Below are 18977 nucleotides of genomic sequence, written 5' to 3'. Positions count from 1 at the left end.
GACTCCTGTTCCCAGAGATAAGAGCGCGGCACATTGCTTATTTTTCTGCTTGGGTTATTGTCTCTTTTCCTGAACAACAACTGAACCATAACTGAAAATAAGTGCGGAAAATGAAATTTAATTACGACCGTTTGTCTCGTACATTGCAAGTGCATTTTTCAGGGATTAATTTTGCATTGTGTCTGCCTTTTCCTCTCGTTTTTTGATCTCGGAGGGGTAGTTATTTATTTAATTTGGCTTCCTGAGCGCATTACGAAGTAATTCTAGGTCCTGCTGAACACCATTCTCTATATAAATATTTATGATGCTGGTAAATCTTTATTAAAACGTCTACTGCATTATTCTCACTTGTTTTTCTTGTATGTTTTTTTTTTCTTTTTCTGCTTTTAGGTTTTTAAATCAGGCAATGCAGCTTTACAATGCAACTGAAGTGGTGCCAATTAACTATGTATTTTTCACGACCAGCGCGATACTCGCAGGTACTGTGCTATTATGTCATAGTTTATAAAAACATCTCATTTTTACGTTGCCGTATAATATGATTTCATGAAATCAGTCGGCGGCTGCTAATTTATAGCCATTTGTAATAGTTTAGACTAAATCCTGACAACTTTTATCTCCGCAATGTTTTATTGGATTATTAGTCAGAGGCAGTGCCAGCTTCAATAAAAGTCTCATTTCCATGTTTGTTCTCTATCCAAATCAATACTTTATTATTGCGTTTTTTGTTTTTCTCTGTGTAAGTGTTTGGCCTGAGGCTTTCAATGGCTAAAGTTTTTTATTTTTATTTTTAGTAATGTGGTTCATATTAAGTTTATTAAAAAAAATGGTTTTAAACTTTACTTCTGTGAATTAAATAAAATTAGCTTGAATGACAAATTGAGATTAAATTTGCCACATCAATATTTCAATTTGAAACATTAATCTTTTATATATTACTAAAATAAATTAGAACAGCAGCTATGCTTGAGTTATAATCGCAGAGACATGTGCACGGAGCCTGTAGGTCATTGAGAACTTTACATTGTGTATCTCCATGTAGTGCTTCTGCCGGACACCATGTTAGGCCTCCATCACACGTCCTGATTTTACTTGTACTGTACTGGAAAATCATTACTGGTGTTATGAGTGTCGCATGTCCGTGTGACATACTTGTGTGCGTCATTCATGGGACATTCTTGTGTCATCCGTGTGTACGTGTGCGCCATCCATGTGCCGTCTGTGTGACATGATCTGGAATAGAATGCAGAATAAAAATTACTTTTTTTAGCTATTAAAGATGTACAGATAGATATGGGGTAGATAGATATGGGGTTGGTGGATAGACAAGTCTCTTACCTGTGTAGCTTACTGTACATGTATTAACCTAATAAATAAATACATGAAAAAAAATGACATGAGGTCCCCCCATCTTTGAAAACCAGCAAAGGTAAAGCAGACAGCTGTGAGCTGATATTATCAGGCTGGGAGGGTCCATAGTTATTGGGCCCTTCCCAGCCTAAAAATTCCAGCCCGCAGCCGCCCCAGAAGTGGCACACTGCATTAGATGTGCCAATTCTGGTGCTTCACCTTCGCTCTCCCCGATTGGCGTGATGCACTGACAGTCGGGGTAATGGAGCTTTGGGGTTGATGTCGGCTGTGAATTGTCAAAAAAACACAACTGACATCAAACCCTGGGGTTAGTAATGGAGATGTGTCTATCAGACACCCCTATTACTAACCCAGTAAAAAAAGGCAAAAAATACTTTATTAAAATAAACACTCTCGCAAACTTTCCCTGATTCAGCAATTTATAACAAAACAAAAAAATCCCATAGAGGTACAACATAGGCCAGGGAATCCTACATAGTCCAAAAATGGAAACCTGAAAAACATGGTGAAAACACAGACATGTGTGCAGCCCCATAGATCATAATGGGTGTACTTGTCTCCAGTACATGTGAAAAATGACACCACATGTACTAGAAAGACAGAAGTGTAAAGGGGGCCTTATTCAGAATGTAGGGGTTTGAAAGTTTTTTAGAAGTGCCATATTACCACTTTGTACAACTTATCATAGTAATTAATGTAACGCCTTCAACAAACTTTACATAAAGCAATAATATAAGCAAAAAAAGTGCAATATATCGTAGTAGTGAAATTTGTTTCTTTTTCCATTTGTAAGCTGCTTCTTCTTGAAAATCTCGCCACTACAGATGAGTGAATTGGACGGGAGCCCTTTGAACATCTTCCTACTTGCCGGCGTTCCCTGCCCCAGTTCTCAGCTGGCTAATCAAAGAGGAGCTGGGGCTGTCGGCAGGTAGGAATTGGTTCATTGAGTTCCTGTCCAGCAGCCGTGGAATGTTTTTACCGCTGAACCAAGGTTCGGCAATTTTTTGGGGGGGTTTCTCATTCAAAGGCTGTTTCTCATTCAAAGTAAGATGGACAGCCAGCTCAGTGATAGTTTTAATATTATTCCAGACGACCCCATTAATGTTAAAGACTAAGAATTAAGTGGATTCATTCCAGGAATTTTTTTTTACTATGAGCCTAAAAACTAACAGGCAGGTGGTTTCGAACTACCTGCCTGTTCTGCGTCACGCTGCCCGAGACCGGTCACCTACTGCTTCTGCCAGTGATTCAGCTGCTCCACGTCAACAGAGCAACTCTTGTTCTTCTGGGCTGCTTTGTAAAAGGGGCATCAGTGCTGACACCATTCTGAATGACCACCATCTCACTGCAGTTAGGCAGCAGGGAGCTGGCTGTCAATCAGCATGACATTGGCAATCACGCCCCGCCAACAAAGGAAGGCAGGAGGAGAAGTCACTGCTCTGTCAAACTGACATCAGTGGAGGCCACTGGATCGTCAGCAGGAGTGGTCTGTTGCCATTCTGTGTCGGCAGAGATGAGCTCTGGACACAACAGGCAAGTAGGTAGCAACTACCATTTTTTACGTTCTTGGGCACATTGTAAAAATGAAAAAAAAAATAGTCCTGGATAGCCCATTTTAGAAACTAAATTTGTCCAATAAATGACTCTGACAACATATCAGAAGTGATGGCACACATATAGAAATGGGGAGGTTTACAAAATTCAGAGTCCTACAAAACAAAAGTCTATACAGAGTTTTACATATATATTGTTTTAATGAAAATTCCATTTTCCTCTTCACAGGAATCATTTTTTACCAGGAGTTTCGAGGTGCGGCCTCATTGAATATATTCATGTTTATTTTTGGGTAGGTAATTTGATCGGATTTGTTTGTTGGTCTTCTAAACTCTATAGATCCTCAGAAAAATCTTGGCAGAACTTGCAATAATCTTTTAAACGCTCTCATTCTGTTCATCTCATGTGATCTCTAATATTTCTATATACGGTACCTCTTCTAAGCTGGATATGGTATTTAGATAACTTTCTAAAATAATAACCTGGGGGAAATGGGCGAGGGAGCGAGTTTGTGGTGTCCACTAAAGTGTCTGACATTGTAAAACAGAAGACACGTCAACTCACCACATGTACTAGCATCAGATTTTGCAGAATTTGGAGAGGGCGTATCGTAGACTTGTAGGCCCTATTCTTATTTTTGAAAAAATGTCATGTTCGTTGTCTATTGGATTTTTCCAATATGTTTAGTGGCCTAGGTCTAGTCCAACAGATAGAACCCAGCAGAGTGAACAAAAGCTGGGAGATACAGTATATAGTCTGGGATGGGTTATGTATATGTATTTTTTTTGTTTGTTCTGAATTTTGTCAGAGGTCTGAAATTATAGAAGTTGTCCAGGAACATAAATATATAATATAATTTTTTTTACTGTAGCATTGCAGAGCAGACATAAAAAAAAATGTACAAACATGCCAGTACTCCCCATCCCCAGGTCCTGTAGTGCCTCTCTACCTCTGCTCTGGTCTTTGTTGACAGGCCGCAGGAGTGGTGCTACTTTGCATGTGACCTCGCAGCAAATCACTAGGCTGAGGGTGTGAATATAGACTGTGGTTTGGGGTCTGAATTCCACTTAGGGGTTTTATATTGAATGTTATTTTATTATAGGGGATATAACTATATTTAGACGATCTGATTTGGAGTCTATATTAATATAGAGAAATGTATTTCATATAAGCCATGTCACTCAAATTGGCAGCTTCCAGTTTGCCATGTCCTCTTGTTCAAGGGTCAATTAGTAAGGGATTCTCCAACATTGTTTTCTCTAGTGTTTGGCTCCTACCAGACATCTTCTTTAGCTCCTGGGACCACAAGTGACGGTAGTCCTTAGGCTGGGTTCACATTTCTTTTTTTGCAGTCCGTTAGATGGACTACGTTACCCCGCGGCATAACGCAGTGTAACGTAGTCCATTAGCGCCGCCATTAAGTTCTATGTCGGACGCATCGCTAGCGCACGCCCACAATGAGCGTGCGCTAGCCATGTGCCGTCATTGAGTGACGGACCCCGAAACGCGGGCTGCAGCGTTTCCGGGTCCGTCACTACTAGCGCAGGTAGAGCTAGCAGATGCTCTATCTGCGCTAGCGATGTGACAAGTCGGCACTTGCGTTAACAGCAGCCCGTTAACGTATGTGTTGAACGGGCTGCTGTTAACAGAACAACATCGAGAGAAACCAGTATACAATGCCAGTATCAAAGAAAAAACTTTTATTAAACATTAATATAGTTAAAATCACAGAACAAGGTGACTGCTAAGAAAGCAGGGATAAAGCCAATCTGAATGTATGTGTGACAAACGATCTAGTAAAGTGCTTGCACTGCTAATCAATTGCCAAAGACTAGTGTCCACAATGCTATCAACTACCCAGTGTAGGGGCACCATACAACGCCCTGAAGAATTACTAATAGCATTGGCATAGATAGTAACAAAAAACAGCACTTACATGCGATCGTATCTTAGTATGTGTGGCGTCCCTGCCGCCCCAACGCACGTTTCGCTTCTTCGTCAGGAGGCGTGCGTTGGGGAGGAGTGGACCCGGTTTTAAGGTGAAGCCGGCCAATCATCTGTCCGTGCCGCGCAACTCTAATGCGACAACACAGCTGGTGTAAGGCTGTCAGTGAATGGGTTTCCGGGATTGCCATTGCGCACGCGCCGCCGACACCGCTCGTCACTGAGACGCATGAATCCGCGGCCGTGGAGCGCAAGCTAACATGGTCCGTCGGGAGGACGGCGCATGCGCGAGTCTCCAAGTGGCCACTCATCCAAGCATCAGAGAGCGGGGCAGCCGCGCGTGCGCTGAATCTCTGGAAACAGGGCTGCTGTTAACGCAGTGTGAACCTAGCCTAATGGGTATACAACACCTTAAAGTGGTTGTCTCTTCAGTGGATAAAGGGGTGACAACCCCTTTAGGGTTGGTGCACACCACTGTTTTCTCTCCATCCGAGAAAAACATTCCGATTTTTCTGATCGGAGTGATATCAGTTTTTCTCAAGAGGCGAAGAGAAAAAAAGTTTCTCCACGTTCTTCATTCTGTCAGTCGAAGAAAATTGGACTGCACTTGGATGTCAACTGAGTGCGGACCGATGTGTTCCATGGACCCCTGGACCTGAATGGTCGAGTGTGATCCGATTCTCTACCATTCTATGCTTCTCAGATCAAAACCAGACATGCCACTGGTTTTCTATTCCTCAGACCACTTGGTCCAAGGAAAAAAATCAGACATGTGCACAACCCCATAGAATATCATGGGTACAAGTGCTATCCGGGGGAACCACTGATGGCAGTCCTCTGATATAATTGGTCTTGTGTTCAACCCCTTAGGGCTTGTGCACACGTTGCGGTTTTTGCTGCGGATCCGCAGCGGATTTTACGCTGCGGATCTGCAGCAGTTTTCCATGCGGTGTACTGTACAATGTTAACCTATGGAAAACAAAAACCCCAGTGCATATAATGCGGAAAAAACCGCGTGGAAATGCTGTGGAAAAAAATAAGTAGCATGTCACTTCTTTCTGCGGATTCCGCAGCGGTTTTCAACCTGCGCCAATAGGAAAGTGCAGTTGAAAATCCGCAGAAGAAACCGCGTGAAAATCCGCAGTGAAAACCGCAGGATTTTCCAAATCCGCTGCGGAAAAATCCGCAGCAAAATCCGCATCGTGTGCACATAGCCTAAATGTGAGGAGTATGAAGGTACTTGTTGTCATCTCTCGGCTGTGAATTTTGTGATTTGAACATCTTTGGATTGCTGTTTAAAGGAAAATATCAGGCAAAACTGTGTTAGGCGAAAAATGGCGCCGACCACAACAGGCAGGTAGTTAACAACTACCTGCCTGTTAGTACTTAGGCAAAATTTTTTTTTATTATTATTTTTACAAAGTCACAGTTATCCCGTTTAATGGTGTCTAAAATCTACAGCTCATCTCACAAAAACAAGCTCTTATTAGACTATGTTGATGGGGAAAAAAATAAAAAATGGAGCAAAAAATGAAAAATTGCCCGGTCATGGAGAAGTTACAAAAGAATGGTCTTGTAAATGTGTTGTTTGACTTCGTCTCTATATGAAATCCAGATCTCTGCAATCCTCTATTGGGCCGCACACACGGAGGACTCGCCTTGTTTTCATTAAACCAGAAGCAATAAAAATAAGTTTATGTTCTTTACAAGTCTATCTAATTCCAGGCAATAAAAAGGCACTTTGTAAATGGACAATCCATTAATTAGTCTAATGCTCGGCGGTGATGAGGTCTGGCTTGTTTTAGAGTCACTTACATCGAAAACGAGGTTTCATTTTCGTCCATTTAGGCCTCTCAGACAGTGAAGTGCTTCAGCAGACAATGAGTATCATAATTATCGGAGATAATTGCTGCAGAAAGCGTCCTGGTGTGTGGGAAGAGGAGCTTCTTGCATATTAATGGCTGATATTATGAAAGACATAAAAAGTCAAAGGAAATAAAACGACTTTTGTAATGTGTTAATCTACGCTTTATGGAAAGTGGTTTTCATATGAAATTATATTTTTCCAAGTGAATGATCTAATAGGGTTTGTGTTCAATCAATCATTATAATCTTATGTTTTAATCTCTGGTTTAGTCCTATTAATCATCTGTATCTCCATAATATTAGGTTTTTTGTATAAAAACTGACAAGGCTTTAGAAATCTGTTATAAATGCAACTAAAACACCTAATAAAAACATAGCTTCACCTTTGGTAACCCTGTACAATATGCATATCGTATAGGCGATGGGATATATGCTATCATTCGTAAAAGGGGTTATATTATGAATTCAGTCCCAATTCCAGACTGCGGCTGCTTATGAACTTGGGGTGCCGACGGCCATACTGGGCTGGTTGTATTTTTGCCCTTTAAACATAGTATTATTTGCTAGCCATTCAGTGCAATACATGAGAGACTCGGTCTACCGAAACCCATCTTTGGCTAAAATAATGGATTCTTGAGTGGGTACCGCGTCTGACATTCATATATCCTCATAGGGATAATTAAAATGTGATGTCATATTAAAGGGTACCTGTCGCCAGGTTTCCCCCCCCCATATCAAGTACAGAAGCATTGTAAACAACCTTCTACAACATACTGGAATTCTGTGTGTAAATCCCTAAGTACAGATAATGGAGGAGCGAATGAGTTAAATCTGTGCTGCCATGTGGAAAACATGAAGGATGCCATTCCAAGGGTACAGTAGGTGGTTTATTTGTCAACATGTTTGGATGTATATATACATCCTTCATCTTTTCCACAGAGCAGCACAGATTTAACCCATTCAGTTCTCCATTACCTGCACTTTCATCCTTTTTTGTGGGTCTGCAGCAGCCTAAGCGTTATCAGTAGAGATGGGCGGATTCCTGGATGTTCAGGTCCGGCGGGTTTGACCGAAGAATTAATGAATGTTCGGGTATCAGAACAGTGCCCGAACCCCCATTCACTTGAAAGGGGGACCCGAACATCTAGTGTTTGACACACTGTCATGTCTGTGCCTGACAGCACGGAAAACACTGCTGCTGATCAGCGGTGAAAACATTACCACCGGTGTCAAATGGCAGCGTGAGCCCGCAGCTGTGATCAACAGTAAAAAGTTTACCTCCGGTCACTGGCGTCAGCTGATTGAACTACTGCTCTCATCAGCCTGCGCCTGCTGCCTCTAATAACAGTGAGAGCAGGCAGCGGCTGATGGGAGTATTCATCAGCCTGCGCTCTAAATAAATAAATTAAAAAATGGCTTGGATTCCCCTGTGTTTTTGATAACCAGCCAGGCAAAACTGAAAGCTGGGGGCTGCAACCCTCAGCGGTCAGCGTTGGCAAGGCTAGTTATCAAGAATAGAGGGGTCTCCATGCTGTTTTTTTTATTGTCTAAGTAAATAATTTAAAAAAAGGGCATGAGATTTTCCCCATCTTTGACAACCAGCCTTGCTAAAGCAGACAGCTGGGGGTTGGTATTCTCAGGCTAGTAAGGGGCCATGGATATTGGCCCCCCCAGCCTAAAAATAGCAGCCCGCAGACTCCTAGAAAAGGCACATCTATTAGATGCGCCAATTCTGGCACTTTGCCCGGCTCTATCCATTTGCCTTGTTGAGTTGGCAAGTACGGTTCCTATTTGTGGGGTTGTTGGCACCTTTGTAAGCCCACGGGTTAGTAATGGAGAGGTGTGTATAAGACACCTATCCATTACTAATCCTATAGTTGTATTGTAAATAAGCACACCGCCAGAATAAAGTATTTTATTCAAAATAAAAACAGAACACACTTTTTCTTTTTTTGTTATTTAAAAATAACAAACACAGTTATAATCACCTAACGCCCATTTCATTGAATCCCTTGTCTCCTATAATAAAACAAAAAAAAAAAATTTGCCCATCTAATAGATGTGCCTTTTCTAGGTGGCTGCGGGCTGCTATTTTTAGGCTGGGGGGTGCCAATATCCATCACCCCTCACCAGCCCCCAGCTGTCTTCTTTAGCAAGGCTGGTTGTCACAAATGGGGAGGACCCCATGCCGTTTTTTAAATTTAATAATTAAAAAAACAGCACGGGGACCCCTCTATTCTTGATAACCAGTCTTGCTAACACTGATAGCTGAGGATTGCACCCCCCAGCTGTCAGTTTTGCATGGCTGGTTATCAAAGATACAAGGGAACCCATGCCGGATTTTTTTTTTTTTATTATTTATTTGGAGCGCAGGCACTGGCTGTCAAATTACTCCCATCAGTCGCTCTTCCTCTCACTGTTAATAGCGGCAGCAGGTATAGGCTGATGAGAAGTAGTCCCATGAGCTGACGTCAGTGACTGGAGGTAAACTTTATACCTCTGATCAGAGCTGCGGGCTCAAGCTGTTATTTGACAGCTTAGGATCCGCGGCTATCTGACCGGTGGTAATGACTTTATCGACGATCAGAAGCAGTGTTTGCCGCATGATTGATTTAGCAGCGGATCAGTGATCTGGGAGGCATATTCTTAAAGGGATGCTGCAACCACCTGCATACTTATCAGAGCTGCGGAGTCAGTAAACCAAACCTCCGACTCCTTAATTTCCCTGACCTGACTCCACACCACTGCCTCACTAGAGAGCATGTACATAAAGTGCAGCACAGATTCATCTTAACTTAAAGTCGAGATTCTTAGATCAGGACCAGAACAGACATTTATAGGACATTTCATAGCTTTCCCAAATTATTGGAACCCAATTTATTATATATTTTAGGAGTCGGTCCATTTTATACTTGATCCAACTCTACCAAAATGGACACCGACCATGACTCCAACTCCCTAGCACTGATTGTTATAGCCAATAGTTCCCGGCATGCTGTTGGATGCTAAGTCGAAATCCTCAGAGCCATTGTCAGAATTTACAATGGTGCAATGGGCCCTTGGTTCCTTCTGATGCATGGCAATGCCCAGTTTCAGTTCCTAGATGAGTAAGGCATCAATGCCATTAACTGTCCTTCACGTTCCCCAAGCCTAAATCCAAATGACAATCTCTGGGACATTATGTATCCGTGTATCCGCTGCCACCACGTAGCTCCACAAGTTGTCCATGATTTCATGCAGGAAAGATATATATCTTGCAGGAAAAATATATATCTTGGTACCGTGTTAGCCAGTGGATAGAAAAATATTTAGAATAGAGAGTCCTCAGTAGTTGATACCTTTTAATGGCTAACTGAAAAGATGGTAACAAATTGCAAGCTTTCGAGACTACACAGGTCTCTTCATCAGGCCTAATGAAGAGACGTGTAGTCTCGAAAGCTTGCAATTTGTTACCATCTTTTCAGTTAGCCATTAAAAGGTATCAACTACTGAGGACTCTCTATTCTAAATATTCATGATTTCATGGACGCCCCGATTCAGGTCTGGAAGCAGATCCCTCAGTCTACCATCTGCCATCTGATCAGGAGCATGCCCAGATGTTGTCATGTGTGCATACAGATAGGTGGGAGCCATATATACCACTGAGTCACATTATGCGTTGCCATGATGACATTCACTCAAATTGGATTTCAAGTTTTTGAATTTAATTTTTCAAGTGATTTGCAATCCAGGTCTCAATTAGTTCATGATTTTGATTCCCATTGACTGTTGTTCTGACTTTACGTTCTCAATGAATTGTACAATTTATATCTGTAAAGATCATTAACTTGAGTCTTTCATCGAGATCTGATGTGTAATTTGTGTTCTCTTAATTTTTTTTAAATACTGTATAACAGAAAAAAAATTACATTAATATTAACGTGGGACCATTTGCAAAAGTAGATTTTGGTGTATTAGTGTGCTCTCTGTTGTACACAATTGTGAAATCACTGGGCAGAAGGATTGGATAACTGTAGTAATTGCTGCATGGTATCGGGTTCCTGTCTTGTTCCAATAAATAAAACATTAAACCTCATGGCTTGACGTGGGCCGGATGATTAAAGCAAAATCAATTTCAGCTTATGAAGGTCTCTCGTGCCTATATTACATTGTCTGGCGCTATACGTCCCCAGGCATGACAAGCTGAGATCCACTGTGATCTTACCCCTAAGTCCATCAATATCATTTCCTTCACCTGCCCTTGTTAAGGGGAATGTGTCCTCACAATATAACAGATTGTATATATCAGGTTTTTGTGGAAATTGTATATTCTAACAACATTTTGGCAATCTTTTTTTTTGTAATATTGAAGGGAGATGTAATATCTCCTATTGTGACTGGTGGATCATGTGTATAAAGGTTTGTTACCTGTCATTGTCATCCTGTCTCTAATGATAAGGAAACTAGTGCAAACTATTCCTGAATATACTGAAAGTGTGAGTCAAAGCAAGCCCCAGTGGCCAATTTAGACCTCTAATTTAGGGTTTTGTGAAACATGTAACACACAAACTCACTTTCAACAATAGGTAATTTTCTGACATCGGAGTTGGGCCCTTATCAGATAACCCTTATTACAACTATGGTAGGGCACCATTATCGTGGGTACAGGGGAACCTCAGCAGTTGACTAAGCTGTTGCTGGAAATAAATGTCTACAACAATAACCAAGATCTATATTACTGCCATATAGTAACCATATAGTGGTAGATACCAGTGCTGCAGCCCAGACAAGAGATTACAGTATAGTTATAGATGGTGGGTTACAGCTGATGTTCTTTTTGATGGAGTCATTCACTTTTCCTGTCTTTTCCATCTTGTTCAGACAGCCATGACAGGTTCTCCGGCCGCATCTTGTCTGCAGAGATTACAATATAGACACATTTGACTTCTCGCATTACCAGCCCCGTCCCCATCTATACACAGCCTGCACAAATAATCCTGCTGATACTCCAATACTGAGCCGCTGCTGCCTTATGTGTACACAGTATGATGGGGCCACAGCTCCTCCATACTCAGCATGATGGACCTACAGCTCCTTTATACACCATATGATGGGCCCACAGCTCCCCTAGACACAGTATGATGTGCCCACAGCTCCTCTATACATGCTATACTGGGCCCACAGCTCCCCTATACATCCTATACTGGGCCCTCCGCTCTCCTATACACAGTATGATGGGCCCACAGCTCCCCTATATGCAGTATGATGAGTTCACAGCTCCCCTATACACAGTACAATGGGCCCACAGCTGCAAAATACACAGTATGATGGGGCCACAGCTCCTCTACACACAGCATGATGGGCCCACAGCTCCCTTATACACAGTAGGATGGGCCCAAAGCTCCCCTATACACAGTATGATGGCCCCACAGCTCCTCCATACACAGAATGATGGGCCCACAGCTCACTTATACACAGTATGAGGGGTCCACAGCTCCCCTATACACAGTATAATAGATCCACAGCTCCCCCAAAACACAGTATCATGATCCCCCAGTGTATAATAATACACACACTGTATAATGGCCCCCACAGTAACCTCCAAACTGTATAATGGCTCTCACAGTAGTCTCCACAGTTTGATAGCCCTACACAGTAGCCCCCAAACTGTATAATGTCCCCCGCATTAGCTCCCAAACTGTATAATGGCCCCCACAGTAGTCCCCACACTGTATGATGGCCCTCTAGGTAGGCTCTGCATTTTATAATGGCCTCCAGATTAGCTGTAATTCTGTATAATGGCCCCGACATCAGCTGCTTCTCTGTATAATGGCCCCCATATTAGTTCTCACGCTGTATAATGGCCCCCACACATTATGGAGGCCCGACAGTGTATAAGGACTCCTCACAGTAGTCTCTAAAATGTATGAGGGGCAGCCTCACAGTAGCTCCCTCACTGTGTGGATGTCCCCCATAATTTATGTTGCTCCCTCCGTCACACCACACATTTTAATTGAAATAAAAAAACATCATATACTAACCTAATCCAGGATTCAGCTGAAGTATAGAGTTGGCGGACTAATGTGCTGTCATCGCACACACAGAGCATGAGACTCCCGGTACGGCGCAATAGCGTCACTATGCCGGGACTCAGGCATCCTGTGCGTGCGCCGGCATCTTGGCCAGTGCATCACCATGCCGATATGTAGACTGCCAGCTTAAAGCAACCTGCAGTCTACATATTGGAGAGCGGTAGTGCAAGGACTTCATGTCTCATGTCTCCTTGCTCTACCACAGGGCTTAACGGTATCAGCGTGCTGCACACACCGATACGGTTAACAGTGGCAATAGGTACGAGTGTACTGATGTATGTGTATACATTTTTTACTAGATACTTTAAAGATCAGAATTGAACATCTTGCTGCTTTAAAATCATTTGCTCTTAACGGCTGATCTGTAGCGGCCACAATCAGACAGTGTTACAACCTGAGGTTTCTTCCCCAGTTTATCCTAAATACATTGTGACATTTCTAAAGGAGAACAAATCGTCTTGACAGACCTGTCTTCTGGGAATGGAGACAGTGATTCATCCTGTCACACTTGTACTCGCTGTTGCAGTATTTTGTTGTGGGTTTTTTTTGTATTGTTTTTTTTTTCCAAAAGAGAATTCTGCTAGAAAACTTGTTGAATCCATAAATGTTTTCTGATAGGAGTCAGTAGTAAACTATAAAAGTAACTGTTCTTTTATTTCTTAATTTTGAGTACGCACCAAAACATTGCAATGTATCTTCACGGAGAGTTTGGCATCTTTCTCCTCTTGGACTGATTAATCGCTCAGAATTCACCGAAAAAATCTGTCTTCAGGGACTACAGATTTTCCGATAGGGGATGACTGTTGCTGCTCATAAATGTCTATGGAGAGGGGAGCAGGAGGGAGGCGCTAGTGGGAGACAGATATTCTCCTGAAACAACAGTTACACTTTGAAAAATATATGGAACAAAACTCTAATAATCTTTCTTTATTGATGCAGCGCGTCTTAGAGAATTTATGTACAAACAATATTGGGCATCGAACAGTAACAAACTAGTGCAAAATGCAACAATAAGATCAAGGGCCCTCCTCACAAGAACTTACCATCGAAAAAAATTATCCAAAATAAAATTCATCTAAAGGATCTTCTTTGGACAACCCCAACTTTTTAGGGCCCTTTGAGCGTTTTCTCCTACGTTCAGTGGCCCCATCGCAATAGACTGTCTTGCTGTCCACCTCCAATACACATAGACGGGTGAAAATGATGCACAGCAGAACACATGGTGACTCCATTTGCACCATTATAGTCAATGGCCTCATCGGAGAATACGCCCGATTCCTGTTTTGCGGGTTAGTTCACACGTGAGCCCCAACAGGTCCACTGAATGTAGGAGAAATCGAAGTGTGACTGGGCCCTTTGAAAGTTCTCTTGGCAATGAGCTGATAATAAAGCCCTCCACTATGTCCGAATCCCTGTGTGTTTTGGCAAAAAGATGAGGATCCTGAACATGGATACCCCCCACTCTCCCTTAACTCAGAATTGGGGTACAAAAAAGGGTTATCTAAACTGGACATCTTGTTTAACCCCTTACTGACATGACGTACTGACACGTCGTGTGCCAGCTCCCTGAGTTTGATGCGTTCTCACACAGTTTGATGCCCTCTAACAGCTTTGAATGGAGCAGAGCTCCGCCCATAGGTGTTAATCTACACTGCTCAAAAAAATAAAGGGAACACTAAAATGCCACATCCTAGATATCTCTGAATGAAATATTCCAGTTGCAAATTTTTATTCATTGCATAGTGGAATGTGCTCAGAACAATAAAACATAACAATTATCAATGTAAATCAAAATGAGTTTCCCATGGAGGTCTGGATTTGGAATTATACTCAAAATCAAAGTGGAAAATCAAATTACAAGCTGATCCACCTTCAGTGGAAATGCCTCATGACAAGGAAAAGATGCTCAGTATTGTGTGTGGCCTCCACGTGCCTGTATGACCTCCCTACTGTACAACACCTGGGTATGCTCCTGATGAGGCGGCGAATGGTCTCCTGAGGGATCTCCTCCCAGACCTGGATTAAAGCATCCGCCAACTACTGGACAGTCTATGGTGCAATGTGACGTAGGTGGAAGGAGCCGAGACATGATGTCCCAGATGTGCTCAATCGGATTCAGGTCTGGGGAATGGGCGGGCCAATCAATAGCTTCAATGCTTTCATCTTGCAGGAACTGCTGACACACTCCAGCAACATGAGGTCTGGCATTGTCCTGCATTAGGAGGAACCCAGGGCCAACTGCACCAGCATATGGTCTCACAGGGGGTCTGAGCATCTCATCTCGGTACCTAATGGCAGTCAGGCTACCTCTGACGAGCACATGGAGGGCTGTGTGACCATCCAAAGAAATGCCACCCCACACCATTACTGACCCAATGCCAAACCGGTCATGCTGAAGGATGTTGCAGGCAGCAGATCGCTCTCCACGGCATCTCCAGACGCTGTCACGTCTGTCACATGTGCTCAGTGTGAACCTGCTTTCATCTGTGAAGAGCACAGGGCGCCAGTGGTAAATTTGCCAGTCTTCTGTGGCAAATGCCAAATGTCCTGCACGGTTTTGGGCTGTAAGCACAGCCCCCATCTGTGGACGTCGGGCACTCAGACCATCCTCATGGAGTCGGTTTCTAACCGTTTGTGCAGACAATACACATTTGTGGCCTGCTGGAGGTCATTTTGCAGGGCTCTGGCAGTGCTCCCCCTGTTCCTCTTTGCACAAAGACGGAGTTAGCGGTCCTGCTGCTGTGTTGTTGCCCTCCTACGGCCCCCTCCATGTCTCCTGGTGTATTGGCCTCTCTCCTGGTAGTGCCTCCAGCCTCTGGACACTACGCTGACAGACACAGCAAACCTTCTTGACACAGCTCGCATTGATGTGCCATCCTTGATGAGCTGCACTACCTCAGCCACTTGTGTGGGTTGTCTGTCTCATGCTGCCACAAGTGTGAAAGCACAACCAACATTCAAAAGTGACCAAAACATCAGCCAGAAAGCATTGCTACTGAGATATGGTCTGTGGTCCCCTCCTGCGGGACCACTCCTTTATTGAGGGCGTCTTGATAATTGGCAATAATATCCATCTGTTGTCTATTCCATTTGCACAACAGCATGTGAAATTGATTGTCAAAGAGTGTTGCTTCCTAAGTGGAAAGTTGGATTTACTTGGAGTTATATTCTGATTTTTAAGTGTTCTCTTTAATTTTTTGAGTAGTGTATTAAATCCCACTGTCAATCTCTAACCGCGACACTTACGCGTGTCGACAGGGGGGCGTGTCATTCCACCCACCCTTAGGTGCGCCTGGGATGTGATCTTGGGGTGCCGATGGGTTGTCATTACAGTCGTGATCTGCTGAAGTCCCCCCAACCTCCTGTGAAAGCTAGCGTTTTTTTAGTTAGCGTTCATAGGAGATCATGATTTTAGCTATACGTAGATCAGAGCGCTGCTGTCAAAATATAAAATAAATTAATCTGATCTGCAAACAATGTAGGGAGAAAGCTATCAAAATGCCAGAATTATGTTTTTTTTGGCCCCCGCAACATTGGAATAAAATGCAATAAGTGACAACCAAAACATCGTATCTGCCCCAAAATGGTATCCGTAAAAACATCAGCTCAGGGCACAAAAAGTAACCCCTTACACAAACCCATATCCTGAGAAATGAAAGTGTTACGGGTATTGGAAAATAGCAACACAAAAAAAGTTTAGCTTTTTTTTTTTTTTTTTTTAAGAATTTCTGAATTTTTTTCAACACTTTAAAAAAAAAAAAAAAAAAAAACAGAAAAAAAAACTATGCATGTTTGGTATCCTCATACTTGTACTGATATGGGGAATCATATTACCAAGTCAGTTTTACCATATAGTGAACATGGTGAATAAGTTAAAAAAAAAAAAAAAATTGTGAAATTACACTTTTTTTGGACTTGAATTTTATTTTTCCATCATATAATAAAATGAATGACGTCATTCAAAAGTAAAAACAAATAAGCCCTCGTGGTTTATTGACGTATATATATATTGAAAAAGTTATGGCTCTTGGAAGAAAGGGGAGGGAAAAAAAACAAAAATGAAAAGAAAAAAACACAAAAAAAGAAAATGGCCATGTTGTGAAGGGGTTAATAAAATGCAGATCGCAATAATGGAGCGCATGCCTTCTTCACCTTCCTAAAAATATTCTTTAGTTGTACTGCACTGTTGACGCATGTAATAAAGAAGGGATGTCAGGTTGGGCTCGCGGTGTCTACTTTATGGAGTTTTTGTTTTTTTTTCTAATATAGGCATTCACCATCATGTCAGATTTTGTTCTTCGGGTGATGAATGCCTGATATATTTATAACTCTGGCTTTAAAACGTTTTTTTCTTTTTTGCATTAAACAGATTAAAACAGTGCAGAGATAAGAATTCCTCTGAATAATGTGTGTTCTCGTCATCTATCACACCGTGTTCGCCTTATTTATGGCGCCTTTTGCTTTGCTTGGCTTTCCACCACCCGATTAAGCTTCTCTTGCCGTGTCTCCAATTTTAAGATGTTTTCCTGCGTCTTCGTCTATAAAGTGATATGATGTAATCATTTATATCTGTGATTCGGGATATTTAGCTTGGAAGCTGCGGCCTCCTATATGACATTGCCTGTGTGTATAATTCATTGTGTTCTGCAGGTGCTTCTTGTCTTTCCTTGGGGTCTTTCTAATTGCTAGAAACCAAGAAAAAAATACTTTCCATGAACCTTATATCAACTTCGGGGAAATTCCTGGTAAGTAATAAAATATTATTGATTGAGTATAAATCAGTATGTTTTAGTAGAAAGCTTTTTATTAATGGCTGGTAATTACTGTGTTTTCCTACTAATGAGCTTCTCACGGTCACTTGTGTCAGCGGATAGATGACCGCCAGGAGCAGAGCGCCATTCTGCATGCGCCATCCTATTCCTGCCTCATTATGTGGCTGTAGTAAAATGAAACATGAGCCGACATCTCGATTTTTTGCGCCAAAAAGATGGATATGGCTGTATTGGTATATAGATAGTAAGGGATCGGAGTAGGGTATAAAATAGTTGCATTTGATGATGAAAATAAGTGGTGAAAAAAAATTCTAACATTTAATTAAAAAATAAAAAAAAAATCCTGAAATTTTTTAACATTTTTCTGTTGATTTGAGCTGTGCGACAGATGGTTTTCTTGTTTGTTTGGGGGGTTTTGTTTGCGTGGTGAGCTGACAATTTTATTGATACTAATTTGAGGTACATGAAATATTTGTATCGCTTTTTATTGCATTTTTTCACAAGGGGAAGCCACCAAATAATTTATATTCTAAAAAGAAGAAATTGCATTTTTATTTTATTTTTTTTAATACCACCTTAGTGAACTTGAACCTGCGATCATCTGACCGCACAAACTTAGTGATGAGCCAATATACTTGGTACTCGAGATTTCCTGAGCACGCTCGGGTGTCCGCCGAGTATTTTTTAGTGCTCGGAGATTTAGTTTTCATCGCCGCAGCTGAATGATTTACATCTGTTAGCCAGCATAAGTACATGTGGGGGTTGCCTGGTTGTTAGGGAATCCCCACGTGTGATCAAGCTGGCTAACAGATATAAATCATTCAGCTGAGGTGATGAAAACTAAATCTCCGAGTACTTACAAATACTCGGAGGACACCGGAGCGTGCTCGGGAAATCTCGAGTACCGAGTATACTCGCTCATCACTACACAAACTACATACTGTAATATCACGGTATTGTAGTATATAGTTAAAATCACAGACTCCTATGAAGCTCAGCCTTACTGGAGTACCAAGATGGCAGTGACAAGGTCTCTAGAAGGTCCCTGGCTACCATGGTAACCATGAGAGCCCTGCGATCACGTCATGGAGGGCCGATATGAGCTTGTGTTCACAAGCACTAGCATCCGATCTATTTAAATGCCACTGCCAGAGATTTCCAGCAGCATTCAAATGGTTAACAGCAGCAATTGAAGCTCAGCTCCAGTTGCTGTTTTTAGATACAGATGGCAGCTATGTAACATAGCTGGCATCTACCATGTGTGGAGGTTAGCCCCACAATCACTTACATGTATGTGATAATACATTAATTGGTTAAAGGGAATGTATTGTCCGAAGATGAGCTATTGTTTAGCTCACATATGTGTGTTACATGCACACTTTGCACTGATGAGGGGCAA

The 18977-nt window shown here is 42.1% G+C and overlaps 1 protein-coding gene across 2 annotated transcripts in view; it reads left to right on the top strand.

The window, feature by feature from the left end:
- Nucleotides 1–18977, top strand: part of NIPAL2 (NIPA like domain containing 2) — a 195916-nt gene that overhangs the window by 156472 nt on the left and 20467 nt on the right. For both annotated transcript variants that reach the window (XM_069731639.1, XM_069731637.1), the window contains exons 8-10: nucleotides 391–479; nucleotides 3154–3217; nucleotides 17457–17551. In XM_069731639.1, coding sequence (XP_069587740.1) covers nucleotides 391–479; nucleotides 3154–3217; nucleotides 17457–17551 — 248 coding nt within the window. The remainder of the gene's footprint in view (nucleotides 1–390; nucleotides 480–3153; nucleotides 3218–17456; nucleotides 17552–18977) is intronic.

The sequence above is a fragment of the Ranitomeya imitator genome, chromosome 6 (genome assembly GCF_032444005.1).
Source record: "Ranitomeya imitator isolate aRanImi1 chromosome 6, aRanImi1.pri, whole genome shotgun sequence".
Taxonomy (NCBI): Eukaryota; Metazoa; Chordata; class Amphibia; order Anura; family Dendrobatidae; genus Ranitomeya; species Ranitomeya imitator.
The sequence above is the reverse complement of the archived record's forward strand: the minus strand, read 5'-3'. Positions and strand labels throughout refer to the sequence as shown.